The sequence below is a fragment of the Ylistrum balloti genome, unplaced genomic scaffold (genome assembly GCF_031769215.1).
Source record: "Ylistrum balloti isolate Yb309-2 unplaced genomic scaffold, AGI_CSIRO_Ybal_v1 Utg370026, whole genome shotgun sequence".
Taxonomy (NCBI): domain Eukaryota; kingdom Metazoa; phylum Mollusca; class Bivalvia; order Pectinida; family Pectinidae; genus Ylistrum; species Ylistrum balloti.
Genome location: NW_026782091.1, coordinates 900,711 through 912,123, shown reverse-complemented (window position 1 = coordinate 912,123; position 11,413 = coordinate 900,711). Strand labels below are relative to the sequence as shown.

The following is an 11,413-nucleotide window of genomic DNA, read 5'->3' as shown; positions in this document are numbered from 1 at the left end:
TTGACAATGATTAAAAGTCATGAGATGGATATGTAGATGTATGGGCCCCCTTACACTCAATTCATGCTTGATGCTTTTGATTATTTATTTCACATCGGGAAAATGATTCAATTTGAAAAATGACACCTCATATACTAATTCAATATTGTTCTGATTTCAAGAAATTCAGGTGATTGTTCCATTCAACTTTAAAAATACAATTCTAGGACTACTTTATGTCGTAGTTGGCAATCCTGATTACCCAGATACATAATATAAATATTTCATACTAATATTTTCAAGAATTTGTCTATCCACTGTCTTGAATTAAATTAATAAGAAAGATAAATATATTTCCAACTGACACACAACACACAAAATTCCTGAAGCTTCATAAGGTCCTTTAAATTCATTCAAAGGTTTATTCAGTATATCGTTAAAAAATTTCACGATAATTTTAATAATTCTCACAACTCTGTTTTTATAACGAAATAATTTTGATATCCTACTGAGATGTCTATGTAAATTACGTCGATGAACTCTTAGTTCTTGGTGATACGAAATACTAGACCTTTCTTACAGGAATGTTAATGTATTGCATGTAGCATGGATTTATATAATTAATTAGGTGGAACTTCAGAAATCTGGACAGTTCAGCTTACGAAAAAAATAATTAATTTTTTGTGAATTATTCAAAAACAAGAACCTGTCAATAATTCAGTCCTTGTGTAAAGATGTATTTTAAGAAAGTAGTCCAGAAAAAATAAAGTTCCCCTGTAACACTATACGATACATTGTCTTATATGAGTAATACCTGTTATATTTGTTTACATTGCTAGGAATTGTATCTTGTAATATTATTATGATAATAAAATCTCTGTAAAATTTTGTCAGATTTTTATAAATAAAAATTTCTATTATTTTTCTCTATTATTATGCAAGACCTTGTTTTGCAAAAGTGAACCTATAAGAACAAGGATACAATTTGCCTTGGAATAATCTCCCATCATACTGTGACAGTTGGACAAAATGTTCACCAGTCTACTGACACTTTAGTGATATACCAGATGTACTGAATCTACACTGCAGTTGTGTATCAGATGTACTGAATCTACACTGCTGAATCTACACTGCAGTCATGTATCAGATGTACTGAATCTACACTGCAGTCATTTGCCAGATGTACTGAATCTACACTGCAGTCATGTATCAGATGTACTGAATCTACACTGCAGTCATGTATCAGATGTACTGAATCTACATTGCAGCCATTTGCCAGATGTACTGAATCTACACTGCAGTCATTTGCCAGATGTACTGAATCTACACTGCAGTCATTTGCCAGATGTACTGAATCTACACTGCAGTCATTTGCCAGATGTACTGAATCTACACTGCAGTCATTTGCCAGATGTACTGAATCTACACTGCAGTCATGTATCAGATGTACTGAATGTACACTGGATCTATGTTGCATTGATATACCAACTGCACTGAACCTGTACCAAAGTGATATAACCATTGTGCTGAATCTTCAGCTGTACACTGAATTCACACTGCAACTGCTGTATATAAACCAGTTGACTACTGCGGATCTTTATTGTACTTCCAGTATCTCAGTGAAACTGAGGCATAACCAACAATAGATATATACTGTTGATATACCATTGGATCAGCTAAGTGTAGCCTCCTTGCGCAGATCTATCCAATACATAATTGAAATATCTGTTGTGATATCACTGTGCTGTATATATACTGCAGATGAACGCTGGGGTTGCCTATCTCATATCTATTAGCTAATCCTGGAGTACTTTTCCTGAACTTCAGATGATTAATGTCAGCTCCTGGGAAAAGAAAAAAAAAGAAAATATGTTAACAATGTTCTGGTGGATAATATATCTGCCAGTCAAAAAAATTGTTTATATCTTGTTTACAGATACAAAAGTAAAACTTAAGTGGGAAGTAAACATCCGATTGATTTTCAGAGTGGAAAAATCACAGTAGTATCTTGTGAAAACTACTAGGGTCATACAAGGACTAGTCTTTAGGGCAGACATCAATACCCTAGATATAAGGATCCCAGGTAAGACAATGCAGTACGGTGGATTTAATTTGGGAAAGGGACCACATGCACAGCATTAGAATCGCACCATGGTGCTAGTGTAAATAAGTATCAATAATATTTGTGTGGCAAAATTTTCTGGCTTTTCAAAGAAAATAAATAAAGAATTAGAAAAGGAAAAATCCAGGAACTTGGATAAATAGAATTCAATAGACTACTTAATAGTATTCTTACCAGAAATTAGTGGATGCATACAACTAAACCATGGATAAAGAGTACCCACAAAATCAAACGCTCACTTGTCATTCAATGCTGTTTGCAAACACATATTACAATTGTGAATTTCAAAGTGAGTCATGGTCAAATTTATTTGACACCTTTGTTCATAAAAGTTGGTCAAGGTTAATTCAAGTTCAAACATTGTTGGACTTTTTATAAAGAAGTACAAGAATAATTTTTTTAATATATATATATTTAAGTTATTTGATCTTTTAACCCTTTTGACCTCACAAGTGGGTCAAGGTAAGTCATTTGAACAGCTATTCACTCCAGCATGCTACAGGCATAATATCAGTATCATGCCTCTTATTGGCTGTTTAGAAGTTGTATTAAGATTTTCAAATATTTGAAACCCTTCATTTGCTAAAAAGACACCGTATCCATTCATCCCAGCAAGCTACATGCCCAATATATTACCCTGTGTGTCTTGGTTATTGGTTGATGCTGGATGGATAACATACCAAAACATAAGCTGACTTGCCGCCTTCAGGTAAATGAGCCAAAATTAAATCCCCACTGAAAATTATGACTTCACAGTAACTCTTCTCAACCAGGTATTGATAGATTTCATTTCTGTTATCATCTGTGTAATTAAAAGTATATACATAAATACAGGTTCAGTGTTTATACACTTACTTGGATGTTTTGAAGAACTTTTTCTGTATCCAGCTAGTCCTTGATCGCCTCTCATCACTACTGGTACCAGTGGCCCTATCCTCACCCCTGGGCCTTTGCCCCGGGGCCACGGTAACCTTGAGCTGACTAACGGATTCACACTGGGCCACTTGTGTGATACCTAAATCCACAATTGTTTGTTGACAAAGAAAACCAACAGTTCCCATCTTTACCTTACCTAACTTTTTAACTTTGTGTAACTTGGGGAATTGTTCATGTGATGGTGTGTGATGTTGTGGTAATGAATCTTTAGCAGCTGCCATAATAGGCGGTGCAGGATCTTCCTGACAGGTTGCTGTGGTAGCGGCACGCTCCCTGTAGGCAAAGTCAGATGATTTTTGTTCCACTTGGAGAGTGGGCATGGATGAGAAGCCCATTGGAGACTCCGAGCGGCGAAATGTACCTTGTGTTTGAGCTACACTAATGGAACTAGTACTATCATAAACTTCGGCGAGATATTTGACTTTCTTTCCACCGCCATTCGTAAGATCGGACAAGGGAGCACTACTATGTGTCTGTTCTGGTTCACTTGTTGTCGACAACTTTTGCACCATACTTGGAACAAATGTAGACTTTGTGTGCGATGAGATAACGATATCACGTATCCTTCTATCATATTCTGGTGTACTTTCTCGGGAAAGCTTTTTGACAATGCTTTTTACATATCCTTCCGTGATATTTTCCTTGTCATAACCTTTCAGCACAAGTTCTGCATGTTTTTCCATGTGACCAGTGGTAGCGTACTTACGAAGAATGCGCGACATGTACACGGAATGCCCCTTTCTATATCGTCGACTCTCCTCCATCAGCTCCTCGGCTGGTCTTATGCGCTGGGCATATGACAGTTGTCTGGTCCGAGGCAAAGAAGCTGGGTGGGTTCTGCGTTTAGAGATTATTGGACTTACTGCAGGACTGATTCTTACCTTCCTCCCAGAGTCGACGTCTCTGTTGTGCTCTCGCCCACATTGAGATGCTGGCGCACTCTTAACCTGTTTCAGACTAGAGACACTGCTAAAAAAGACATCAGTTTCATACAGACTGTCCTCTGTGTCATCCATCGACTGGGACATCGAGTCGCTCGTCAAGTCCGACAAAGATGGGCGACTGCTTGCCTCACTTATAGCTGGTGGTTTACTTGGCAAATCAAAGTCATGGTCCATAGATTTACTTCTAGAATCTTCCCTAAAAGCTTTCCCTTGTGATGGTTTTGTAGCACACTTGGAGACAGAACTCGACACTAACGTTTCCTCTTCCTGACGAGGTGTGCGTCCACTTAGCAACATCATCGCCTGTTGCCGGATGACCTGTGGTAGAACAGGCGGAGGTTTGTAAGGTTGTGGCAGAGATATATTTGCAGTGGGAAGTTTGACCGCAGGGATCTCACCACCAGCACTTTGAGAAACTTTAATCACTTTGGATTGTCCTTCTGACAACTGAACCGAATCTTCAGTTTCAACACGTTCAATTTCTTTTTCTGTGTGCTCTTGATCAGAAACTTGTGAAACATCAGTTGTGGACTCGGGAAAATTATCAAGATAAAACTGAGTTGGAGCACTACAAGATATTGATTGTTCTATCTTGTCTGTAGACTGTTCATTCTCCTGCTTCGTATGAACTGCAATTACAAAAGGAAAATTGAGTGCAATGTCATGAAAAGTATCTTTCTGCAGTCAATTTTCACAACTTCAAATAACAGAGGAAATATGGACTCTTTTTCTATATACATACTTCAAAAACATAATTTAACTGAGACAGAGAGATGAATACTGTAGTCTCCTACAAGGCCTCAAAAGAATTTCTTTTCATTATGTGAGAAAGTTCGAGTAAATTTGATGGATGACTGAAGTCTCGTTTATGATGTAATCCCTAATGCTGTACGCAGCTGCCGAGTTCAGACAGAGATATATTATACTGCCGAGTTCAGACAGAGATATATTATACTGCCGAGTTCAGACAGAGATATATTATACTGCCGAGTTCAGACAGAGATATATTATACTGCCGAGTTCAGACAGAGATATATTATACTGCCGAGTTCAGACAGAGATATATTATACTGCCGAGTTCAGACAGAGATATATTATACTGCCGAGTTCAGACAGAGATATATTATACTGCCGAGTTCAGACAGAGATATATTATGCTGCCGAGTTCAGACAGAGATATATTATGCTGCCGAGTTCAGACAGAGATATATTATGCTGCCGAGTTCAGACAGAGATATATTATGCTGCCGAGTTCAGACAGAGATATATTATACTGCCGAGTTCAGACAGAGATATATTATACTGCCGAGTTCAGACAGAGATATATTATACTATATTATGCTGCCGAGTTCACTATATTATGCCGAGTTCAGACAGAGATATATTATGCTGCCGAGTTCAGACAGAGATATATTATACTGCCGAGTTCAGACAGAGATATATTATACTGCCGAGTTCAGACAGAGATATATTATACTGCCGAGTTCAGACAGAGATATATTATACTCCTGCCGAGTTCAGACAGAGATATATTATACTGCCGAGTTCAGACAGAGATATATTATACTGCCGAGTTCAGACAGAGATATATTATACTGCCGAGTTCAGACAGAGATATATTATACTGCCGAGTTCAGACAGAGATATATTATACTGCTGAGTTCAGACAGAGATATATTATACTGCTGAGTTCAGACAGAGATATATTATAACCATAGTTTACAATTACTGGAAATTCTTATATTTTGGTGGGACATACCCACCATTTCGTGGACACTTGATTTCATAGATACAATAGCTAATTCTACCTATGCTTATTTTAACAGTTAGACGATTTAAAAAATTTGTGGATTAAGTGTACCCCAAAGATACATAAAAATAAATCTCCCAAGAAAAATTAAGGATTCCGTTTGGAGCCTCTATATATCAGCTGAAATACTAAAGCTAAGGTTGAATCTTTTATATAAAATATATGGGATATATTTTGCAAGGAACTTTTCACATACTGGATTCCAAGATAGATGGTTCCTGTTATTTTGGAAGCAACTTTGAAGTGTGATTTAATTTCCACACACATCCATCATTGCTAATGGATTCAACCTGTCTTGTAAATTTTCGTTACAGAAAACATTGTTAATGGTTCTTAACAATTGAGGCATGGGTATTTCTTGGAAAAAAAAAAAAAATATTGTTTCTAGCAACCAAAGATGTTGCCATAACAACAATATCATCACTGATGGTTCTCTTATTTTTCATCCTGAATTTTGTTTACATTTCTTACCTGGTGTTTCCACAACGGCAGCCATTACTGATGACTCTCCACTGTCTTTGAGGACTTGGGAGTATCTTTTGTATGGTTGAATACTGTCATTTTCTTTGCTTTCATCCTACAACCACAAGATTTTATATTATGAAGGTCAGGTACTGTCAAGGTCAGATTATTGTAGATCATAGAAATCTCAATGTTACACCAGAAGTCTTTTCAAATGGAATCATTATGACCATATAAGGGTATCATTTGGGTGTAAACGGAGGATATGGTAAAATCATTCATTTTAATCTGTAACTACTTGTCTTTGATTTTGATTTTCTGAATGATAAATAGAAAAATTGACACAGATTCTAGTATGGTAATAGTGAATATTGTGATCAAATTTTAAGCATAAAATGAAGTACCAATGAAAATCTATAATTTTGGAAAACCATGAAATTCGAGCCCCACTAATAATATATCATTTTACAGTATATGTTTTATCTTGAGTGCTGTGCAAAAAATACCTATATAAACAGCAGCTTTCAATACAAATTTTAAATTACAAATACAGTAGAGCCAAACAATACACCATACAGCTGTTTCATCCTTCAAGGACTCGTCAGTGATTATACAAATATAAATTTTGAAACCAAGCATCTGGTTTGGATGTTTATTAATCCTTAACTTATGGAAGTTTTTAATAAAAAATTGACCTGATTCGACTAGTGAACTACCATACAGCCTCAATGCCATAAACAATGAGCATTTGAAAATAAATTTATTTGTAAATTACTCCAAACTACACCATAATCTGTTTTATGTTACAACTTTTTTTTGTATATGATTTAGATATTCAACTTTTCTAAAAAATTCAGTTGTGGAACTTTTCCAACATTAGCCTTACACATTATAAATCTGATCAAAAGAATTTTTCACTAGAATTATTTCCCATGAAATCATGTTCCAATACATTACAATACATGCAATGATAAAATAGATAAAAAGTATAATCTCGGTCCTCTACATGTTCTGTCTGCTCAATTGAAATTTCTTTGTGAAAACATTTTAGTCAGCAATGTGGCTGCATAATATCATTATTTACAAGTCTTGTCCTATCATTAAACAAATTTCAGGCAAGATTTGCACATAAGATGGCACTGTGTTTGAAAATCTCTCAAAATGCATTTTAGATTCCTTGAAATAGTAATTTTGGTAAAAAGTTAAGGAAAAGGTTTGGGCATCATGCATCCTAACTCCGAGTATATTTAAATAACTTATTTTCATAAAATTTTTGGTGAGGTATTTAATCCTTGTGCATTGTCATGGTAACTTACTTGTTGACCGTCTTTGTTGCAGAGTTATCCTGGAGAGCATGTTTCAAGAGAGAATTAATTATAAAAGTGTGTTGCTGATAAAGGTTAAAAAGATAAAGGTTCTTGAAAAATCAACACATCCAATTTTCAACATTTCAGATATTATTTCAACAAAAAATGTTAATTGTTGATGTGATTTTGTGCCCTGACCTTGTCATATTAAATCTATTTAGTGTACAAAATTCTGAAAAGACTTAATTTTAATGTACAAATAAATATAGTAGTAGTAGTGTATAAATTGCTGTAACAAGTACATTATACCTGTTTTAAGGGCAAAACGGACTTAATGATTTATAGTCCTTTACAGAAAACGTTTGTACAAACCGTTCGTCCTTCCACTATTGAGAATGTGTTCCAACGTTTAATGGCGGGGCCACGCTTTGTCTGTGATTTATAGTAATGTAGTTCAGTCTCTCGACGTGTAATGTCTGCCTGCAGCAGGAGGTTATTTGCTTCTTGTAACAGCAGTTGGCGCTTCATGGTCATGATCTCCTTGTTCCGCTCCAGTTGGCTCAGCCTGAGGTTACTCAGCTGGGAAAACAAAAGGGCAATAACAGATACATGTATTAATATTGGAGTCTAATATTTGAACATTTCATACAATGGTTTTATAACACAGAATTACCTACATTTTTTACATCATCAGTACAACTGAATTATTCTTTCCAACTTTATAATGACTTTTATGATTTTGTGGCACGACTAGGGGAGACAAATCAATGTACTATCTTACAACCAAAAGAGAAGGAAAAGTAATTGCATTGTAGTCTGTTATAAGGTATCACAAAGGGAGACAACTTAATGTTTTAACCTTAATAAATTGGTAGTAATTACAGCAGCAAAATGAAACCACTCTAAATTTGGCCTCATTGACTTGACTGGAGATCAATACCAGATTAAATCAGCTCGTAGGAATCACAACCTATTTTAGTCTCCAGTTGATTTGACAGTGTATAATTACCTGGACCTGTAGTTGCATTGCCTGTCCGTATAACTTTTCAAAATTGCCCAGGGCATCAGATGTATAAAAGCATTCCTCTGTAATGCAAACAGAAATTATCATAAAACAAACAAAAGCTGGATTTTGAATAAAAAATAACTAACAACATGGAGTAGAAAATGTCTGCAACAGTAACTGATATCGATTTTGGAACTAGTAAAAAAGTGACCTGGACCCTATAACTCATATAAGCTACTTGGTGTACAGTGACCTTGACCCTATAAGTTAACTAAACAACCTGGTGTACAATGACCTTGACACAATAGCTTGACTACACTACCTTAAGGACAGTGACCTTGAACTTACCAGATTGTGAGGCCTGCATGAGTACACCTTTCATCTGTTCCAGTAGTTGTACAAGTCTAGAGTTGACATTTTCTTGTCCCTCAATGCTCTGCCATTTACAGACCTATGAACAATTCATAATGTAAGTTTTGTTACCAACAGAACTTAAAGGCTCTCTTTAACTTAATATATTTTGCGTCTTTATCTTAATACTAACAATAAACCAGAAAACCTTCACCCCTGGGAAGGCAAATTGATGATCGAGAAGAAAACATGTAAATATAACCCTTTTACATATTCCTGCTTGGGTGAATTGAACATGAGGTGAAAACATGTTTTATGATACAAGGGTGAAAATAACCTGAGGTGAAAATATAACAATATTAATTGAGAAGTAGGTGATATTTTACATCTGTATCACAGAAAAAAGATTATTTCAAGCTTGAAAAAATTCTAAAATTCCTACAAAGAAATGTACCTGGTAATGCAGCAATAACGCTACATAAAATACCACTTCTGTTAAGATAACAACAAAAATTAAGATAAACTGAAAAGACTTATATTATCTAGTAAAAGATCAAACACAAAAATTAACTGACAATTTATCGATACAGAATATAATACATCTTAAGTAAAAGTTGTTATTCCAATACCCCAACCTTCATAAAACAAAGCAATACACCTGTCCTGTACAGATACCTACCGCTGCGCTCTCCATAGACAGTGCAAGATTCTCGCCGAAGTCCTTGAGTTCACCAATCTTGGCTTCAAGCTGTTGTACCTGCGTGGCTAGTCCGAGGGGCGGAGCTATTGGCTGCTCACCTGTAATGCATTTCTGCTTATAGCTCTCTGTTAGGAGACAAGTTAGTACAAGTATTGATTAGTAACAAGTTAACTTGGTTAAACCATGCTTTACTTGGTTATATTTGGTTGTAAATGGTAAAATAGCTCTTTTTTTGGCTATATTTGGAAAGTTTTGGTACAAGTTACAAGACAGTGTCAGGAGTTGACAAGTTACAGATAAAACAGGTCACTGAAATCACAGGTAAACAAAGCTGACAGGGTACAGATATCACAGAGAACAAATGACATGGGGTACTGAAACATAGGGTACAGAAATGTAGGGTACAGAAACACAGGGTACAGAAACACAGGATACAGAAACACAGGACACAGAAACACAGGGTACAGAATCACAGGGTACAGAAACATAGGGTACAGAAACACACGACACAGAAACACAGGGTACAGAATCACAGGATACAGAAACAAAGGATACAGAAACATAGGGTACAGAAATACAGAAATGTAGGGTACAGAATTACAGGACACAGAAACACAGGGTACAGAAACATAGGGAACAGAAACACAGGACACAGAAACACAGGGTACAGAAACATGGGGTACAGAAACACAGGGTACAGAAACATGGGGTACAGAAACACAGGGTACAGAAACATGGGGTACAGAAACACGGGGTACAGACACATAGGGTACAGAAACACAGGACACAGAAACACAGGGTACAGAAACACAGGGTACAGAAACATAGGGTACAGAAATGTAGGGTACAGAAACACAGGACACAGAAACACAGGATACAGAAACACAGGGTACAGAACCACAGGGTACAGAAACATAGGGTACAGAAATGTAGGGTACAGAAACACAGGACACAGAAACATTGGGTACAGAAACATGGGGTACAGAAACACAGGTTACAGAAACATGGGGTACAGAAACATAGGGTACAGAAACATAGGTACAGAAACACAGGGTACAGAACCACAGGGTACAGAAACATAGGGTACAGAAACATAGGGTACAGAAATGTAGGGTACAGAAACACAGGACACAGAAACATTGGGTACAGAAACATGGGGTACAGAAACACAGGTTACAGAAACATGGGGTACAGAAACATAGGGTACAGAAACATAGGTACAGAAACACAGGGTACAGAAACACAGGGTACAGAAACATAGGGTACAGTAACAGGGCACAGAAACATGGGGTACAGAAACACAGGACACAGAAACACAGGATACAGAAACACAGGGTACAGAACCACAGGGTACAGAAACATAGGGTACAGAAATGTAGGGTACAGAAACACAGGACACAGAAACATTGGGTACAGAAACATGGGGTACAGAAACAGGTTACAGAAACAGAAACATAGGGTACAGAAACATAGGTACAGAAACACAGGACACAGAAACACAGGGTACAGAAACATAGGGTACAGTAACAGGGCACAGAAACATGGGGTACAGAAACACAGGACACAGAAACATAGGGTATAGACATATAGGGTACAGAAACACAGGGTACAGAAACATGGGGTACAGAAACATGGGGTACAGAAACACGGGGTACAGAAACACGGGGTACAGAAACATGGGGTACAGAAACACAGGACACAGAAACATAGGGTATAGACATATAGGGTACAGAAACACAGGGTACAGAAACATCGGGTACAGAAACACAGGGTACAGAAACATGGGGTACAGAAAC

The 11,413-nt window shown here is 36.7% G+C and overlaps 1 protein-coding gene across 3 annotated transcripts in view; it reads right to left on the bottom strand.

Moving 5' to 3' along the window:
- Positions 1 to 1,102: 1,102 nt before the first annotated feature.
- Positions 1,103 to 11,413, bottom strand: part of LOC132548771 (uncharacterized) — a 59,645-nt gene continuing 49,334 nt past the window's right edge. For 2 of the 3 annotated variants that reach the window (XM_060212665.1, XM_060212664.1), the window contains exons 8-14: positions 9,597 to 9,742; positions 8,915 to 9,017; positions 8,570 to 8,646; positions 7,933 to 8,139; positions 6,263 to 6,368; positions 2,957 to 4,610; positions 1,103 to 1,823 (exon numbers count right to left, since the gene is read on the bottom strand). In XM_060212665.1, the coding sequence (XP_060068648.1) occupies positions 1,817 to 1,823; positions 2,957 to 4,610; positions 6,263 to 6,368; positions 7,933 to 8,139; positions 8,570 to 8,646; positions 8,915 to 9,017; positions 9,597 to 9,742 (2,300 nt within the window). In that variant the 3' untranslated portion in view covers positions 1,103 to 1,816. The remainder of the gene's footprint in view (positions 1,824 to 2,956; positions 4,611 to 6,262; positions 6,369 to 7,932; positions 8,140 to 8,569; positions 8,647 to 8,914; positions 9,018 to 9,596; positions 9,743 to 11,413) is intronic. The other variant, XM_060212666.1, reaches the window with a different exon arrangement.